General features: G+C 35.9%; 1 protein-coding gene across 4 annotated transcripts in view; it reads left to right on the top strand.

The window, feature by feature from the left end:
* Positions 1–21,457, top strand: part of LOC113039737 (phosphofurin acidic cluster sorting protein 2) — a 51,369-nt gene that overhangs the window by 1,487 nt on the left and 28,425 nt on the right. For all 4 annotated transcript variants that reach the window (XM_026197792.1, XM_026197790.1, XM_026197791.1 and 1 more), the window contains exons 2-5: positions 16,421–16,508; positions 19,463–19,552; positions 19,979–20,104; positions 21,120–21,282. In XM_026197792.1, the coding sequence (XP_026053577.1) occupies positions 16,421–16,508; positions 19,463–19,552; positions 19,979–20,104; positions 21,120–21,282 (467 nt within the window). The remainder of the gene's footprint in view (positions 1–16,420; positions 16,509–19,462; positions 19,553–19,978; positions 20,105–21,119; positions 21,283–21,457) is intronic.

The following is a 21,457-nucleotide window of genomic DNA, read 5'->3' as shown; positions in this document are numbered from 1 at the left end:
CCGAATGACCCAAACCACATCCTGTATTATGAGTTTAAGACCCAGTTCTTCAGGGAACATGACCATAACAGTGAAGTTAAAAGACTGGCGAGATGCTTTACACATTCAAGGCTAGTAAGTGATTCTGTCACAAGACTCATTTTAGCATTACATTTACACTGGTCATTGAAAAACCTGCTAACACTTTAGTTAAGACACCAGTTCTCTCTATTAACTAGATGTTTATATTAGCATGCATATGACTAGCATATTGGTTGTTTATTAGAACTTTTAAAGCTCATGTTAATGCTCAATGTCTAAGCTGCTTAATGAATTTGCTTAATGATGCTTTGTGCCAAATACTTATGTAGTAATTGTGCATTTGTAACGTATCCCAAGGTTTTTTTTATTGAAATATGTGGTATGTGTGGATGTGTGCCAGCTCTCTGTTGTTGTTTCATCTGTTATTTTGGATGATGGTTCAGTAGAGAGTAACCTGGTGGCACATTAAGCTCCACAGAGAGCCGTGAGAACTCATGGGACCAGATTAATCAGCTCGGCCCAGATGTGTCTCGATGGCTTTGGTATTAAGAACAGGATGCTTCCTGAGACTCGGGGCGTCCCTCAGCGGTTCACAGCTCCAGATCTGACGCTGCGGGACGCCCCCGACTCCTCTCGAAGAAAAGGGCAAATGTGAATTCGGCTCAAATGCCAAAGCTGTTTGCTTCATTTGTTCTGCTTCATACAGCAGGCTGGACATCCAGAGCAACCACAGCTGAGTCTCTGTACTGGTTAGGGTTGTTAATACAGGAAAAAAAAAACACTAAATACAAAGACAATAAGTTGACATCACATATTTTTACGATTGCACTGATTTTGAAAAGTGATATGGTAACATTATTTTAAGATGACATAGTTATATGTAGTTACTATAATAATAACAGTAAATTATGCATAATAACAAGTAGCTAACCCTAAACCAAACCCTGACCCTAACCCTATTCCTTACCCTAGGGTTGGTCCGATTGGTCTCAGTTTCATTTCATCATGCCTGTAATGCCTGGTAAAGCAGTGTTTGTGAGCACAGTGCTGCTTTGTGTACAGCATGACCGGGGAAACAGATATTTTCACCGCTCCAAAAGCAGCACCTAGGGGAAAACAGTGAATTTGCATTTTCATTCAGACCAAGGTTTCCTGGGTCTGCGTGGGAAAGTAAGTTCAATTACATTATGTTCAGGGTCAAATTTAACCTTAAAGCAATTTGAGTTATCTGAAAATACTCCTTAAGCTGGATGTTTTCCTTGAAACTGTGTGACCTTTTCCTTTAGGTTTGTAAAATTAGCTGCATATTTCAACACTTTAAAGTGCTGTGGGATGTGTTTGATTGTGTTCATTTGGTTCAGGTGTGTCTCGTCTAGTATCCTTGTTTAGTCTTGTGTGTATATTGTGATGTCTGCTTCTGCTTTCTTGGTCTTGGTATGGTGCTACATGTGTGTTCCTTCCTGCCCTGTGTTACCCTTCTGTGGATTAATAAAGACTGTTCTTCCTGAATTCTCCTACGTCTCCACACTCCTTCGTTCCTCACAGTAGAAACCATGACGTGTACGAAATGTCTTTAGCGATTGTGAATTAGCGGCACATGTGAATGCAGGTGCACTGACCCAAAATAAACATAGAAAAATTATTTGGTCATGTCAGTTTCTCAACTATTTTATAAGGATATTTATGCATTTATTAGATATGTTTGTATTTGAAGAAATGTGCACTGCATTGGAGGCATGCATTTTTTACAATTCTTGAATGTGAATTTCGCTGGCAATCGAACCCATTATTTATCATTAATAATGATAGGAAATAAAAAAATAAAAGTGACATTAAAATAAAGAATTTAAGTTTTCAATAAAAAAAAAATACAATATAGATTATAATATTTACATTTTATGAAAAACTATTGTTTTAAAAAGTGGTTGAATTTAATCGGGTTAACGAAGCTATCGTCATTGCAGTGCAGTGTTTCTAATCACGTCTTGTATCATGAAATAATCAGTCCCAGTTTCTAGAAGGACACTCGGCTGCTGTATAGGTGTACAAATGACGAGGGCCACTGGAAGTGATTTATTGATTCCTCCCCTCCTTCCTCATGTCCTTGCAAAGACAAATGAGTGTAAACCCAACCAGGCATAGATCAGGCCGCAGTAATTATACGTGGCTCCAATCAGTTCATGCTGCCAGTAGCATGTCAATTATTCATGCTTGTTCATTGGGCTTTAATTGGTGTGGGACTCCATGTAGGGTCATTATTTCTGATGAAACGCCAGCTGATGTCGGCAAGGTACATGATGTTGTCCTTTCCCAGAGATCCATGCGGTGGAAATGTATCACCGTACCTCTTGAAAACCACTGGTTTCTGTTCTGCAAGGGTCCCTCGGGAAATTAGCTGCACATTTCAGGCTCGTTTTCTGGTTTAAACCACTGATACACACTGAAAGGTCCTCGGGGCGTCAGTAAATGTCAGAGGACATGTCTCTGTGTTTATTTCATCCATACATGAATGTCTGTAAGTTGCTGAAATAAATAAACATCTTCTTTTGTGTTCGGCAGAAGAAAGAAAGTCATACAGGTTTGGAATATGAAGGTAAATGATTAGAAAATGTAAATTTTTGGATGAATTATCTTGGGCTGCTATTAATGATAATTGTTTTCTTTTGATTACGCTATAGATTATTTTTAGTCACTGATAGGAATCAGATTTGCACAAAACAAGCACAAATGGTTGCATATACTTACCTTTAATACTTACTTACTTACCGTTTTTTTTTCCGCAGACTCCGTTTATCGCAAACTTAGTCACTTATTAGTTTCAAAGCGATTAGCATGGGATCTGTGATTAAGCGTACTGTAGTTTCCCCGCTGTTTGATGTCTTTTTACGGTACTTTTTTTAAAAGGTCATCTTTGGTATCTGTAGGCTCAACGGGAGGTATTTTAATTAATTTTGGAGCGCCTCAGGACCTCGGCTGTGTTGTTTTGTACTTTCTTTCTCTATGATTGGGTACCGATACCATTAGCTAGCTAATGCCTAAAGCTAAACTTTCCTTTTAAAGACTTGCGATGAGAAGCGTTTCTAAACCTGTTGTCCAACAAAAGAGACCACAATGACATTTTTACTCCACAACTGCTTCCTTTTGTGATCTGATGTGGCTTCTTGTCACAAAATGAGGCAGAAAATATGTGCTATTCTGTAAAAAGCATATGGTAAAAAGACTATGTCAATGAGCAATAGATTATAAACATACTTAATTAAGATAAAAATACCAAAGATGGCTTGAATAACACAGATAAACTATAAATTAACGCAGTCGAGTGTTAATTGTCTTTGCTTTATCATTCAAAACATTTATATCTTGTTTACTCATTTACAGTGTTAGCAATGCCTTTGTCCATATCAGGGATTTCCTGATGTGCTTATAGCACTCAATAATGGACAATCCATCCTATTTTGGGTATACATTTATTTTCAGGCACTGTTTAGGCACTAGTACTGTTTTAAAAGTATCGATTTGGCACCAGTATGGTAAAAAAAAAAAAAAAAAACGATACACATGCCTACTCTTTCATATAGTGAAAACCTGTTTAATGCTTTAAATTTCCATTATTTGTAGTTCTACTATAAAATTCTGTCAAATGAATGGTTTTCTCAAGTGAAAAAACATGTCATATTATATTATATATTACGTAAATAACTGTTACCAGTAATGTACATGGGGTGATTTGTGTTGTGTTTTTGCTATTTAGTTCATGTTTATTGCTATTATTTGAGTTATTTAGATATCTTAGTTTCGTGTGTTACCATGATGGTGTTTTGTAATTGTATGACTTTGTGTGAGTACTGGTTATGTTTTATGGACAGGCCACTTATAATGAACTCTGAATTTGCTCTTTGTTATCATGGTGGTTAGCTTTAGCCTACATGTTAACTTAAAAAGCCAATTTTGGTTGTTTAAGTAGATTATGAGGGTTTTAATACATTAGTGTGCAGATGCTAGGGTGCTGTGAGTGGTTGCTTGGGCATTTCTATGTAGTTTCTGGTGTTTTATTTGGAGACAGTAACTTAGCAAGACTGTTCCTAAGTGTTTTTGAGGCTTTTCTTATATTGTTGCTAAGGTGATCAAACTAATTATGGGAAACTGAGATGTGAAAACATCAAAGTTTAGATAAATAGTGCAAAAAAAGTGTGAAAGGTTTACAACCTTGTCCTTTCATATGTTTACTTACTGAGCAAATCAAAAAGAGACAGTGTTTCTCTGGGGGAAGCAATTGTGCATATGTGTTTTGTAGGGTCTGGTGTTTACATGCTTTCATGCATCAAGCAGCAGAGATTGTGGCTGATGTGGTGAGAATAAACTGTGTTTCTTCTCTTCCTCCGTTTGTTCTTCCTGTGTCTGTCTGTATGCATGAAGACACAGTATGCATGTACACTACTGTTCAAAAGCTTGGGCTTAGTAGATTTGTCATTTATTTCTGATAGAAATGAATATTTTTAGTCAGCAAGGATGTGTTAAATTGTTTTAAAAAATGTTCATCGAAGAATTTAAAACTTTCTATTTATCAAAGAATCCTGAATTTAAAAAAAAATGCATGTATGTTAAGTAATCATATTACTTTTTTCAGCTAACTAGTAAAGTAACACTTTTAGTTTTTTAATTTACAAGAAACTATGTGAGTTAATTTTTCAAATGAGTTAATTTTTTTAAATAAAACAAGTTTTGGTGGAAAAAAAGGAAACACCTGAAAAAAAAAGTTTGATGCTTTTCACAACAAAAAACGAAATGTTTCTTGAGCAGTAAATCAGCATATCAGAATTATTTCTGAAGATCATGACTTAAAACTATAATTAATTATAGATTCACATAGAAAACAGTTATTTAAAATTATTTTAAAATATGACTTTTTTATATATTTTCAGTAGGAAATAAATGTAGCATTGGTGAACATGACAGACTTTCAGAAATGTTTAAAAATGTTACCGACCTCAAACTTTTTAACAGTAGTGTAGATGTGAATGCATGCGAGTTTCATATGGGTTTGAAAACATGGTAACACTTTAGATTAGGGAACACTTACTGAATATTTCAATAACTGGTAATTCACTATTCAACATTAACTGGTTGCTAGTTAACTATACTGGCTGTTTATTAGTTCTTATAAAGGACATATCAATGCTTTATTCTGCATGAGCATATTCTAGATCCCTTAATCTTACATAATAACTAAACGTAATTACCAAAAAAACTAGCTATACTTACTATCAATAACCAGCAAATTAGCAGTTTATTGGTGGAAAACGTAATAGTAAGTATCTGTGCCCAAATCTAAAGTGTTACAACTTTTTTATGCATATACATTTTCAAGAACAGTCTAAACGTAGTGACAAAAATGTCAAATTATTTAATATTCTATTCTAATTACATTTTATTTGTGCATGTTTCTTCAAGTTGGTTTGACCACATGGCATTGTTGGTTGTTGGTTACACCACATTTATTTGGTTTGGCAGTGAAGCAGTTCTTTTTTTTTTATAATAATAAAAAATAATGCCAACTTCTTAAAAAATATCATTTTATTTAAGCTTTTTCTTCATTGTGATATCAGACAATGATAGTAGAATTATAGTTTAAGTGTAATGCCAAATCTACTACATTTATGGTAAACTGAAATATACTTTATAATTTCCACTGAAACTTGTACTTTTGTAATTACACATTTGAAATGATGAATTTACAATTTAGCACTTGCAAAAATGAATTAACTTTAAAAGTAATATTGAAAAACACAATACATTGTTAGTCGACACATCAAAATTTATGAAAGTAGAACTTTTCATTTGATGTGTATAAAAAAACAGTAAGAAGTGTCTGTTTTATTTAATTAATATGATATGCAAATACAGTTTTTTAGAATATACTTATATATAGTATATACTTATATATATAGGATTTGAAGCACACTACAAGTACTCATTCAATCTTTAAGCGCATTTCTTTTTCACAAGGGCTAGTAAGGTCCAAAAACAGAGTTAAAGCAGGATTTTTCCCATCAGGGAAGACATTTCCTTCAGAAAGAAATGATCATCTCTCCCGCCTTCTCTCCTTTCATCTGCTCCTCTCTCTTCCTCCCTGTATCTATCAGAGTCACTCAGGAAGATATAGCACAGGTTTCTCTCTGAATATACTCCTCCGCAAGTGGAAAATTACCCATGAGCCCCTGGGGCATCGCTGAGAGCTGCGGCGACCAATTAGCAGTTCAGCGAGCGTGAGAGTCCTGAACTTAATTTGCAGTAAAGTTACAGATCACTGTGAAAAAAAAAAACAAGCCCAAATGATATACTTTATAATTAGAGCTGATTCAGTCTGAAGTATGAGGCTTCTTCAGCAAACACCTCTGAAAATACACAATATTATAACATTTCTTCATAGTCCCACTCTGAATACAGATTTTATTAACACTTTGTGGAATATTTGTAACTGGTTTCCTTCATTATTGACATGTTGTGAGAATGTGTGTGTGTGTGTGTGTGTGTGTGTGTGTGTGTGAAGTCCAGAGGCATTCGGTTTTCCACAAGAAGTGTTTCCTCTTCAGGAAGGAGCTCCATGTAGCCACTTCCTGTGACTGTTCAAGCCATCCCAGCCGTAGTTTATATATTTATCAATGCATGATAATTAAGTCAGTGGTGTAAGAGTCGTGTGAGATTTAGCACTTAACAGATGACTTTGTTAAAAAACAACACATCTGAACAATGAAAAACTGAATCCAGAAACGTTGCTGAAGTGTTCTGCTTAAGTCAGATCCGCTACATGAGAGCATTAGATAGATAACATAGGAGCTTATCTGCATGGACAGTTAAAAGTGTCAGTGGAGTCACTGCAGTAACGTGACAGAGAGCTGAGATTAGAGTAGCGACTAATGCATACTCTGTACACTGGGACATTGTTTGAATGCAAGGCGATAAAAGCCTCAAAATGCTTAATAGTAAATAATGATGCCAATAATACTATGCATAATGTAAATGTATAATAATAACAAATATATATAATGTTGTAAATAATAATACACATCAAATGAAGGTGGTACGTCGCACTTAAAACTGCAATTTGGATGAATTAATAATAATAAATAACAAAGTTTATATTATTCTTATTGTTATTATACAATAATATTTATTATTGTTACTTTTAATAATAGTATGACAACTCATTGAGATTATACATAATCAGCAAATTATGAAGACGGTACTCAACTTTTATTCAAATTGTATGTTATTATAGTAATAATAACTAACAGTAATATAAATTATTTAAATTACAATACACTATTTTGGTATTATTTGTATAATATTATAGTATTTGTTAATATTTGTGTATGTGTGTGTGTGTACTGGTATTCCCTAAATTTGGCACCAAATGTCACCACAAATATAGTAATACCAGTCAATGTTGACCGTTTTTACCAATGAGAAAACAAAATAATGTATAATAATAATACAGGAGAAATTACAAGTGTTTTGAAAATGTAAAAATGCATGTAGTTTAGTATGAGGGGTAGGTTTTAGAAAAAGCCTATGGAATGAACATGTAAAACATGGAAACCTGTGTGTGTGTGTGTGTGTGTGTTGAAGGAACTATATTTTATCTGCATGCAAGAGAGATCAAGACAAAGAGCAATGCTCCAAATACCATCAGACGGCACTGAAACACACCGATCCGTGAGATCCATGAGTCACCATCACCATCTGTGTCACAGCATACAGATCCTTGTGTGTGTGTGTGTGTGAGAGAGAGAGACAGCCATCACACAGCGTTGAGCTGAGCTGAAACAGGAAGCTGTATGGCTGTGCGACTGGGATAAAGTGTGTAAGAGCAGACATTCATTGTTCGGAGCCGGCCGAGTGTGAGTGATGTGCATTAAACACAATGCCCTGATCAATAGGAGATTAACAGGACGCTTTTACTGCATTATCTCCCCGTTGTTCGTTCAAGCAGATCGTTGATGTTCCTCTAATGACCATTAGGAATATATAAAAAAATAACATGACAGGACTGTCTTCTGCAGTGTGTTGCACCATGTGTAGTGATATGGTTTAAGTATCTGGTGTCGTTCAACTAAGATTGAGACTGATGTCATTTCATTTTAGCATCTTTAGTGGTCGGATGTTCTGATCTGAAACAAACACAGAGGGAATCAGCTGATTTCCAATAGAGTGGGATGTTAGCATGTTGCTAAGATGACAACACTCCTAAAAGTCATCCACAAAAGAGACACACAATGCTGTCTTGGCAAACAGAAGCTATCTAGGTGTTTTCTAGGTTTTGGAATAGAAAAATACAATTGAGATGTATTGGATTATTGTTATCATAAGTGCTATTAGAGTTATTATTGACCCTGTTTTATTTCAGATTAAGGGTTCACAACATAAGCTTCAAGATAATCAATGCCAGATGACAGATTGGTCACTAACCCTTTATAAAAATGACAAGAACAGTATATATATACTATTATATAGTATGTATTACTATTTTGAATCAGATTCTATTTTTATATTTTTGTTTTCATTTAGTTTTCATTTTAGTTCAAGTTTTAGTAATTATGTTCTGCACTTCTTTTTTTTATATATTTCTATTTAGCTTTAATTTTTTTTTTAGTTTTAAGTCATTTTAGTACTTCACTTTAAGTACTTTCACAGTAACCTTAACGGTGTACTTTTTACTCACCCTCCCGACGTTCTAAACCCGTAAGATCTCCGTTAATTTACAGAACACAAATTAAGATATTTTTGATGAAATCCCAGAGTTTAAGTCTCTGAATAATTTCAACTAAGAATCGATTTGCTTAAAAAAGGGTTTGAAGTGATTCAAAAGAATGATTCCAGTCAGTCAGATTTTCAACATTTCTTTCGAATTTCACAGGCTAAAAATGTCCATTGTCCATGGATAACCTTTCACCTCTTGGAAAAAAAATCTAATTTGGGTCGATTCCTATCAGAATGATTGAATTTCACCCGCTGTATTCTACCGAAGCGTGTGATTCGAAATGTGATTGTACGTTTGCTACTGAAAAAAACACATGCTAGTAAATCTCTGTAGTATTTTCAAGTTATGGAAGAAGGAAGAATAATGAAGTTGACGTAGTACACATTCAGAAATCGTGAGTTTGATTCATCTTCATCTTCATCAATTGTGTGTATGTAAACATTCATAAACAGACTCTTTTGCTACATTCTTAAAAATAAAAGGTTCTTTATTGATGGTTCCATGAAAAACACACAAGTTTCTATAGTGGAAAATGGCTCTTTAGATGTTTAGAATGTTCTGTTCAATGAAATGTTCTTTCTTTTTTTAAATCTGCCATTTCATCTGATTTGTGTGATGTCCCTTTTAAATGCACTACCATTGTGAACACCTCCGTATTCACGCTGAATGTCATATATGTTTACATGTTCCTTGCGGACATACATTGTTAGTATAGCCTCTGTTTTGTTTATCATTTCTTCTATTATAGGTCAGTGGAATATATTTGGAAGCAGTGTTTTGTTTATATGGAGTGTTTGTTCCTTTTCCCATGAGCAGAGAGAGCTGCACCGCACACAAAGGCAAGAGAATGTCTTGCAGTGCAAGTTATTTCCTGTTTGACTCAGATCCTGTCTGCTGGGTGGCAAACCTGTGGCCTGTGAGTCAATGGAGAGAGGGGCATAAACTTGCCCTCAGAGTGTCACAAAATAGTCTGTCTTCTGAGTCAAGCGACTTGTTTCAGAAAAGTAGAGCAGGGCGGCGGGTCTCTGGTGCTCTGCTGGTGAGAGTGAGTTTGCATATCTCAGCAAACATTACTGAAATACTCTTCCATCGTATATAGAGGGAAAAGCTGGAAGAGCATTGCATTTGTCTTGCAAATATTGCAGTTATTCATAACAATGTTGGAGCCTGACCTCTAGAGCGGGGTTTTTTTCTGGGAGGGTGTTCATTATGCAAATGCTGCAGGTTGTTGTTCATTGTGCTTGAGATGCTGTAGTCACGAGACAAACACAAGGCTTTGATCACCTCCTCTAAGAGGAGAACAGAAGAGGTGTTTACATGCCAAAGTGCACATCATTGGCATGGCCGTGCTCAGAAGTGTGCTTTCCATGCAGGAGAAGCATCTGTGTGTGCTGTTTGTGTTGCACTAGGAAGAGATTTTACTCGCCATCGTGCAATTCCTGACTTTCTCCATTGTGGAAATCAAAAGGAGAATTTTCCTGGCCATTCTTTTGCATGTAATGAAAGTGAATGGCAACTGAAGGTCTGTTCACACCAACACAAATGTTCACATGAAAATTCGGTTAAATTTCACGCACAGATCACTGTGTATAAAACAGCAGATGATAGGAATGAAAATGCAAACCCCCTGTAGCTGGCGCCTTTAGAAAAGCAGAAATACCGAAGTTACCCTGGTACACTTGAAATTGTCAATAAAATAAAGATTACTGGATTATTTTTTACTGTTTGGATAACTATTGGATTACATATTTTGTACTTCAAAATGCCATATTTCATTCAGTGTGTTAGTTTGAATAGAATGATTTAGGTTCAGGTCGTCCCAGTTTCGGGTTCTAATGGAGCTCATTGATTAGCCTGGTTATTACGGGTGTTGGTCTTCTGTCCTGTTAATTCGGTCACCCTTTAGTGTTACAGCCTGAGGTGGCACTGAAAAATCTCTGCTAATTACAGCCATTCACTCATTTTGGGAAAACACATGACCTTGAGTTGCTGTTTGAAGGTCATTCCTGGTGTCATAGATTGCTTTTCTGACATTTATTTCCCATTATTATTATTATTTTAATTGTAAAAAGATGTTCTTTAAGCAAAACCAATTCAAGTATTTGAAAAAAAAGGCCAAGTGTACAAGAAGTGTTCTTAATGGTTTTAATGATGAAATGAACTACAACAATCCCATAAATCATTTTGAATGACATAAAAACTGATGGATAAATATAAAACTAATGAGTCAAAGATGCCGAATGTTACATCATTGGGTGCATGGGTGGGCATTAAAATGTGGTTTTGGCATGATTTGCTCGTTTCAGCTTTGATTTGTGGACATTCTCTTCAGAATTATGGGTAATGTAGTTTTCCCACCCGGGAATTCCATTCTTGAACACAATATATGGAATTATGAATAATAATAATGTAAATACTGTCTTTAAACGATATCAGTAAGAATTATTTCCGCTATGGAGAAAATAATGGGATTTTACTTTGGAAACCAAATTTTTTTAGATGACGTCATGTTGGTCAAGTGAGAGAAGCCACAGATTCACAAATTTTCCCACAGATTCACGCATTTAAAGATAAATTGATGTTTACACTCTTAAAATGTTTGGTTCTTTGTTAAAAATGTGATTCTTTAGATCATTAAAATGGTTCTTCGAAACTGAAATGATTCTTCAAAGAACTCTTTAGTGAACAGATCCATTTTTATAATCTATAGAACCATTTTCCACTATAAAGAATCTTTTCTTTTTTTTTTTTTTTTTGGAATGGAAAGGTTCCATGGATGTTAAAGGTTTCTCACGGAACCACCGAATATAGAAATTTTTATAATTTTTAAGAATGTAGCAAAATAATCTGTTCATAAACGTCACCAAGCCATAATTCCAATTTCAAAGCAGTGGTTCTGGGCATGAAGTCACACTGCATTACATATCATACTTTGACGATTATCTTGTTGCAATAATCTTATTTATGGATATTTTCTCATTTGGCTGCATTTTGCTAACCCTGCAATTGGTTGCTTTGGCAGTTTTTTGAAGGATGCACAAAGAAATTTATTTTCTCAAGTTTCAGAAATGAGGCTTTGCATCATTTAAAATAATACCTCTCAAGCCCACACTTTAGGATTGCATTATTCACATCCTGTGGCATAAGACGCACAAACAGAGGAACAAGGTGTTTTGGTATCAGATACAGATCTGTGTTTGTAGCCATATATGCAATCTCAATCTGTATTTTCACATGCGTGACCTTAAGGTGTGCCGAGATTACGTTCATAATCAGGGTCTTAGACAGACAGATCAAAACACACACACTCCTCCCTCCGGAAACGGGCTTTGTTGTTAAGGGCAGGTACAGACTAATACTCAGTCGTCTGTGTCGGCGGACCGTGTTTTAAGACTTAGCGGGCTATTTATCATGACAGATTTACAATCACAACAATCCTCTGATCGCTGTGGGAATATGTCAGAGTATTTCATAATACTATCGTGGCTGTGTGTGTGAGAGATGGTGATTGAAGGCAGTGTGTGCTGTCTGGCCCTGTGTGCCATGGGCAACACCATCTCTGTTAAGCTTCTTACAGTCGGGAATCATTAGGGAGCAACCTGTTTCCGTTCATGCCAAGAGTCTGCGCTGGGATTAGCACATCCTCCAACACAGCAAATGAAGGCCAACCGAAGGCTGAAGGCGTCTTCACACTGGCTCTGCAGCGCCTCTAAATTGGGTTGCTTTGACCCTCCACGACCCCAGAGTATATGAGGACATGTGCAGGTCACATTTTACCAAGTGTATATTGTACATTTTCCATATGATATTACTGTGAAGTTGAATAGTTGTATTAAAACAAAAGTAATTACTATATATATATATATATATATATATATATATATATATAAGTTTGTTTATAGGTCCATTACGAATTTCCATATTTTTAGGACAGAGGGTTCCACAGCTCCCATTGCCGCAAAAACATATTTGTATGGCTTTATAATTTCCATTATTTTGATTTGATTATATTTTTTGTTGTATTTTAATCAGGGTTATATTAGGTGACTTTTGTTACTTGAAAAAAAAAACGTATAATAAACAGCTAGTTCCCTAATAATAATAATAATATAGACATAAAAAACTAAATCCAATAAAAATGACAGAAGTACACAACAATATTATTATAACAAAAAATATAAAATACAAAGATTTAAACTAATTTGAACTATTAATAAAAATGTATATTATAGTAAATACCATAATGAAATGTCGCAATAATAAATTAAAGGCAATAAAACAAGTACTTTCATGAAATACAATTCCAATCAACTTTGGTGTCAGTAATTTTTTTGGGGGAAAGAAATTACTATTTATATATATATATATATATATATATATATAAAGTCCTATATTAAAAAAAAATGTGACGTGACTTGATTTTTTACTGGAGTGTCGAATTGTAGAGCAGGTGCAAACATACCTAAGTCAGTGTGATCGCGTGCTGTCTTAACAAATGCTTTCTTAACACTGTTATTTTAGCCATGTGTTTATTTTGTTATTGAGAGGAAAGCACAGCACATATTTACATATTCATCTAGATAACTCCAGCATCGTGGCTGGCGTTGGGCTGTCCGCTAACAGTAAACCACCTCCAACTTTTTTCTATCCCTAAAACAGGGGTATCCAAACCTGCTCCTGCAGGGTCACTGTCCTGCAGAGTTTAGCTCCAGCCCTAATTAAACACACCTAATCCAGCTAATCAAGGACTTTAGACATACTAGAAACAATATGTCTGCCCTCCAAGACCAGGATTGGACGACCTTGCTCTAAAAAGTTTGCCATTAGTATATCAGGATAATGAAATGAAGGAAGGAGATGTGGCTTGGCAGGTAGTTCACATGCTCTGACATGTTGTGCAATCATAGTTTATCGTCTTGTTTAGGGTCAGAGGTGGTTACTCGCATTGTTTTTGCGGCTGGTGTGACTGGCCTGAGTTCTGACTGGGATGTTGTGCTGAGGAGATGCTGGATCAGCAGTCGTGGTCGGGATCTTATGTAAGACTGACACTGGATCCTGAGAGACTGAGCCAGAACAGTGAATGCGCCTCTGTTTGTGCTGTTTCTCATGATCTCTGGCATGGAATGTTTGGGCCGTTCCAAGGGCTTTTCATGCCACAGGGCCTTTCAATGGCCAGCACTGAATAGCCTCAGTCGGGTGGTTGTGTTTTGAGCTGATCCAGCATAAACGTTTCTCTGCCTGCTCTCCATCAGAGCCATGAATGAAGAGCAGGAGAGGTTGACGGGACTACAGATAGAGTTGCATATCCAGTTAAAGGGGTCACTTTATGGAAAACCTTGAAGATGTTCTTGATATTTACACAGAGGTGAATCTACACTGGGAAAAAAAAAATTATGATTTACTTTGAAACAATTGTCACTGAGAAATTGCTAGTAAATTTCACAGCTGCTGTGCAACGTGGTCATGAAAAGTTACACACATTTTTAAGCATTGTGGTGTAAAAACAAGTAATCTTAAGCCATTAAATCGCAACCGGCAGTGAAAGAAAACTCATTTTATCTGAGAGACGTGAAATTGCGCAAGTAATGACTGAGTTATTTTTGCCGCTTTATCATAACAGAGCTCATTTACCTATAAAGGTCTTAAAGGTGCAGTAGCAAAAACAACCCATTTTAACTTAAAAGGTCACAAAGAGCATTGAAAAGTTTAATGAAAAAAATGATGGCGACAGAAAAACAAAAAAATTAGAGTGAGGTATTTCTGTCCTCAGAGAGGGTGAGTCATACAGGACAGAGAAATCGGTGTGTGTGTGTGTGTGTGTGTGTGTGTATGGGTGTATGGGTGTGAACCTCAGGATGAGCTCCTGACAGACTCATTCTCAGTTACTGGAACGTGAAGGTGAAGAAATCTCCAGGATGAAAGTGTCGACTGACTGGTATTTGAAGTTCAAAGGCTCCTTTCAAATATATGATCCTTACAAATTTTCATTTCTGAAAATGTTAATTTCAGATTTAATAGAAAATTGAAGTGTAGCATGCAAATACATTTTGATATTAATTAAACAGATTAACTCTAATTTCAGTCTAAACCAACTACATCCTGTGCTACTTGAGGGCATGATGATGTGTAGCACACAGCTTCCTGTCTAGCCAAAGGCATTATTGATCCAGATAAACACCCTGGATGGCAGAGTAATTAGAGAATGAGTTCATACCTACTTAACTCCTGAATCTACCACACAAAGAGGCCAACCGGTGTTTGTTAGCTAGAAACACACATTTGAGGAATTTTTTTTAAACTAGAATTGCATGAAACTGAACTTTTTTCATCAACGTGGGCATCTGTTGTTGTTCTTGCTGTCTCAAGTTGATTTTTGTTGCTGTTTTATCTCTTCTGTTTCCCTTTCAACTGTGAAACAATGGCATTGGTATGTGTTGCCACCTTGTAGACAAACTTATTATTGCAAAAAAAACAAGGTGCAAATACTTAGTTTTCGTACAAATGCTTAATCTATGTTTCTGAATATATAGTCTTCCGAAGGAGTTTCCAAAAGTTTATTTGATAGATTGTTTGAACACAGGTGCTCAATACAAGACAATTAGAAAGTTTTATCTTTGTCAAGTGTCTGCGCTATTTCTCTCCAGAATTTATGGGCAATATAAAGTTGTTGAATCTCTGAATCCAATTTGCACAAATACTTATCAGTTCAGGCATCTATTTTTGTTTTTTATTATTGTTGTTGTTCTATCTATTCCTTTTTTCAATTGTGAAATCAGTGCTTCCACCCTGTGGACAAACTACTTAAAGAAAAATATCAAGTCTGTCAAAATTATTAATCGCGATTAATCAAATCCAAAATAAAAGTTTTTGTTTACATAATATATGTGTGTGTACTGTGTATATTTATTATGTGTAATATATATAAATACACACACATGCATGTATATATTCAAATTTTATTCCGAAACAGGAAAAAGCAAATGCATTGTCACGCTGAATAATACATTCAACACGTACACACAAACTCAAAAAGATTTAATCTTTAATATGTATGTTTGTTCATATGCATGTTCATCATGTATTATTAGTAAATTTAACGTGCATTTGTTTGGTTCTTTTTTGCATCTCAAACCCTTGTTATTTTTATCAACTGTGCAAACATTACATTTAGCTGAAAATAAAGGTCTTGCTTTGCTTTCTTTGGTCTACAGTGGAAGTGTCCTGTTAGCTGCTAAACTATAATTACTAAAACTATAACTGAAACTAAATAAAATGAAAACTAAATAGAAATGTGTTTGCAAAATAAAAACTAAACTATAACTAACAAAACCATTCATGAAACTAACTAAAACTAAACTTAAATTTAAAGCAAAATTTAAAATGATATTAATTTAAAAAAGCAAAACTATAATAACCTTGCTCTGAACATGAGCTTTGATAGCAGTGCCTCTGTTTTGTTTTCTTTATTTACACTGGTTTTGCACATTTTTGGAGCATCTACATTTAAAAGGTCATGTGAGCAACCTCACAAAAAAAATCATATTGAAGCAGGAATTCATAACTGGGGACTAATTTACCCATGAGGACTTGTGAATGCCACCAAATGATCCTTTCTCTCTCTGTCTGTCTGTCTCTAAGGTTGTGCAGTCTGACGCTAAAGAAGCTGATCGTACTGAAAGAGCTGGACCGCGAGCTCAGTTCTGTTGTTATCGCTGTCAAGCTACAGGTAAAATGACACCGTTACTATGTTCCTTCTGTGTATGTTCTGGTCTGTCGAAGGTGGAGTGTTGCAGTATCGCTCAGTGTTTGATATCACACAGGTTCAGAGCTTTACACAAGACACTGTGCTAACTGTGAGCTGTTGCCAAGACGACAGCTTGCTCAGTGGGAAGATAGGATTGAACGCAATAAGATGGCATGTGGGGGGGAGGCTGAAGAGGTGCATTGTGGGATACACTGACGGGGTAATTTCAGAGCACTTGGAGGCCCTTAGCATTCCACAAAGGTCGCTTTAGTCACACGGTTTGTGAGTGTTATTTTTGTAAAGCTTTAACTGTTTAAAAAGAGAAATATTTGTAGCTTCCATATTATATATATTACTAAATATTCATTTTCGTACGGAAATTGCAAAAACAGAAAAAAATTGTTTTACAGTCTGTTCCAACAGAACGTGTCTTTGTGTCTAAAAATGCCAGATTCAACTCTCAGAATTGTTTTTCATAGAATTGTAGCGCAGAACGCATATTTTTTGGCACAGCGTCTTAAAAACATGGTCATACATGTCCATCTAGTGCATTTACATTGAAAAACAATGGAAAAGACGTTGGTTGGAATGGAAAAATGCATTCTGTGTGATATTTTAATTTGAATAAACGCCTGTTAATGCGTCTGTTCAGACTGACATTGGCATGCCATATCTATAACATATTTCCAATCTGGTGTCCCAATCTTTTTCCATTGCATTGTGATTTTTTTTTTTTTTTAAGGGGACATATGGTGCGATTTCAATTTCTCCTTTCTCTTCAAGTGTTACTTGAAGCTATTGGTGCATGAAGAAGATCTGTAAAGTTGCAAAGACTGAAGTCTCAAATCCAAAGAGATATTCTTTAACAAAGTTAAGACTCTGCAGCGCCCCCCTAAAACGCCTCGTTTAAACACGCCCCCACATGTCTACATCACTATGTGGAAATATTTGCATAATGCAGCCCAAATGTTCATACAAAGAAAGAAGCCGTGGTTTCAGTAACACAGTTAGTGTTGAAGCAGTCATGTCAGAGAGATGCTGTTTGTATCTACTTTAGGAGAAAGCAAAATAACTTTATTTTGTTCTTGCAAAAGTAGATGTATTTAGGAATCTTTGAGATTAGTTACAATAGAACAGCAATGCATTTCGGCGAACACATACGAGCTCCATCACTGTGTCTGTCACGGGACTCTGTTCCCCTTTCTGGCTTGAACTGATGGTAAAACTAAGAACATTATTAACTGTATTTACATTTATTTTGAAAGATAAAGCTTGTGTTACATTTCCGATGAGTGCTTGCGGTGATCGACCAATCACAATGCACTGGGTCAGTTGGCCAATCAGAGCAGACTATGCTTGTCTGAAGGAGGGGCTTTATAGAAAACGTCATGTTTGAGAGAGGCGGGGCATAGAGGATCTACAATAATGTTCAGTATTTGAAAAATAATGAGTTTTTAAATTTAAAGCATGTCAACATATTCTATTACACCAAATACGCAAAATAATGATCTTTAAAAAAGCATCATATGACCCCTTTAAAGTTTGTTTTTGGTGACATGTCCATTCCTGCCATAAAAGAAAAACAGATCAACAAACCTGAACAGACAAGAGAATTAAGAGGGTTTTTAGGTTCATTTTCTATTTTGATATTATTGTAAAGTATGTAAATTATTATAGTCATGAAATGTTAATTCACAGTTAAGCATGATGATATATTTAGATCTTTCCTCACAGCATGGATATGATCTTATAATGTCCAAAGATATAATAATTAAACATATTTGCACATTAACTTTAACTATTACTTACATTTCAAGGTAGTATTTGTTGTACTGCTTTTAATTTATACGAAGTTGGTTAAAAATCACTGTATTGCTACATTGTGTCACAGTAATTACAGTTATGAGAATATAATGAGAATCACATTTGAGAATAAAAATCAAGAGTAAAAAACACTTGCAATACAGTAATGAGAGTTTAGTGAGGGAATGTGCTTAATTGAGATGAAAATAATGTCTGTGAGTGTCAGTGATAGTTAAAGATTTTCATACACTTTTAGATTTCATTCCCAACAGGAAATGATTCTGTCACTCATTCTCTGAGGATTAGCACACTTCCTCTTAAGTAACATGAAGTGCACTTGTTTCGCCCACTCCTCTCTTCCAGATGGACCATTGAAGGTTTTAAACAGGTTTACAGTGTGCTCATCAGACACTGAAAATAAAGGCTGTGTTATACTCCAAAAGCGGCGCCTCAGCAATTAAAATCATGGCTGTTCTTCAAAAGGATAGAAGATGGGTCTCTGACGGATATCTCATTATTTCTCCTCGTCTGCTCACTGAAGTATCCACTTTGAACGCCGGACCATTCACAGCTAGTCTGCAGGCCGGACACAAGCAGTCAGAGCATGCATTTGCTTTCATTCAGAGCTTCTCAGTGCAGAGCATTTTCTCTGTCTCTTTGTTTGGGGCTCTAGAAACAGAAGGCTTTTGCAGAGAAACCGTGATGGATGTATTGTGTGGTTTCCAGAGAGCTTCTTCACATCATGCTAGTAGTTGGACAGTAGCCTTCCAAACTGAGACTACTGAAAAATCACTTCCAGTATATGTTCATTTGCACATCTTTTGTGTTTAATTGATGTGCACTCGACTGTATTATTGTCCAAAACAACAGAAAGAAACAGCAATCTGTAATTTTGATTAAATAAATGCAGCCTTGAATGTTGCACTTAAATGTAGCTATTGGCTCTTCTGCCAGTGTTTAGTTTAGAGATGTAAACTGACGACATTTCAATTTACAAGAACAAGAGATGGCGTGTGCTTCAACATTTGATTTGATTTTCTTCAGGGTGCATCAGAAGTTTCTTCTGGGATATTTGCTGAATGCATGTGTTTGTAAGAGACAGAGCTCAGACAGATGTCTTTCAATGTCTGCAGGGGTCAAAACGCATCCTGAGGTCGAATGAGTACATGCTCCCACCCAGCGGCCTGATGGAAACAGACCTGGAGCTCACCTTTTCCCTACAGGTACATCTGTCTTCTCATACTGAATGTGTCTAACTGAACAAAATTTCTAAATATTGTGATATTTTTTGTTACTGCCCATCTGGTTGCGTATTTAACTGAGAAAGTGTGTGAGAATATATTAGTAACTAAAAAAAAGTCAATCTGAAAGCTTTCATGTTTCAGGGTTTTAGTACTCTTTGCATGGAGTGTTTACTTCATTCCCCTTTGTTTCTTCCAAGAACCCTCTATGTTTTTCCTCGTTTTGGGTCAGATATCCGGCATTTATAGCTGACACTTTAAGAGTTGTTTTGACAGGAAGTATGATGGGAAGATTTCATCAAATAAAGTGTGTTTGCTAGCATTGTCACAATGTTGCTGATAAAAAATGATGAAATCTCGTGCAACAATACGCTCAAATCACTGTTCTGTGGTACTTCCTTTCTTTAGTACCCACATTTCCTGAAGAGAGATGCCAACCGGCTGCAGATCATGCTTCAAAGGAGGAAACGCTATAAAAACAGAACTATTCTGGGCTACAAGACGCTGGCCGTTGGTGTTATTAATATGGCTGAGGTATGGGGATATCAGTCACACAACCCTGGTGCCCAGTTCATTGAAGCTTTTGCTGTGACCTCTTTATTTCACCCTTCTCCAGTAGCAAAGCACATCAAACTCACAGCTTTCATGTAAAGTCAATATATCAGCACTTGTTCTCTCACCTCACACATTAAAGGAGACATATGCATTGATTTCATGGTGATGGATTGGCTATTTTTGCCACCAGTGTCTGGGAAAGTAATGCATTACAATATTGTGTTACTCCCTCAAACAAACCTTGCAATGTGTTACTTCCAACTCTGGTTGCCACAGGTTTGCCATATATATATATATTCTTGATTATAATTTGAACTATTGTGTTATTCAATAGTACTTTCAAGTTAACACATTTTGAAGGTACTAAATTGCAACTTCATTACAAATGCAATTGAAAAATTGAACTACGAAGCATTGATTGCAAAGTTTGAGAAAGTAGCAGTTCTAAAACTCATTAGAGTGCAAATATGGTAAAGTTTTCTGAAGTATTAGGTGGATATTTTTGGCTAAAAGTATGAAACGAAGGGGAAAATGTCATTCTCTTTTGTATTTGTAAGAGTTTCTCCACTTGGGGTCATTTATGTTACCAATAATTAGAATTTTAGAACACTTAATGACTATTATGTCTTGTTCTTGTTTCGAGAAAATTATTCTCAGGAATGTTGAGAGCCTTTAATTGAGCGTGGACCTACTGGTGCACTTTATTCAGCTATTTCACTTCTGAAAATGCCTGCAATTAATCTCGTCTTTTCACCCCCGCAAATTCCATATTCCTCTCTGCTGAGATTCCAGCGATAATCATATTCAATAGAGACTCAAACACAGAAAACACTGAACATAGGGCACAATTCATCAAGAGATCGATTGGGAATGCAACCTCGAATTGACAAAAAAACTGAGGCTTTCAGATGGAGACCATGACCTGGAGTTAAGCTGAAAGGACAAGAAGGCATCTGAAGAATTCTGACTTTTTTGTCCATGTTTATGCTTAAAGGTGATGCAGCACCCGACAGATGGAGGCCAGATTTTAGGTCTCCATAGTAATGTGAAGGAAGCACCGATGCGTGCAGCAGAACTGAGTGTTTACTCACTGTCGAGTCAACCTATTGACCCAGAGGACGGCAGTGGTCACCCAGAGACAAAGGCCAAAGCTTCAGGTGATACACACACAAATGTCTCAATATATTAAAATAGAAAAGTGTGGTCACATTAAATGCAAAAGTGCTCACATGAAACTCTAGTTGGTGTAAGATGATAGCTTCTAACTTAATCTGATATAATCACATCATTATTCACGTGGCACAGCTGACTGGTTTCTTTCAGCCAATGGGC

The sequence above is a fragment of the Carassius auratus genome, chromosome 22 (assembly GCF_003368295.1).
Source record: "Carassius auratus strain Wakin chromosome 22, ASM336829v1, whole genome shotgun sequence".
NCBI classification, from domain to species: Eukaryota; Metazoa; Chordata; class Actinopteri; order Cypriniformes; family Cyprinidae; genus Carassius; species Carassius auratus.
This window is presented reverse-complemented; position numbering and strand designations above follow the sequence as displayed.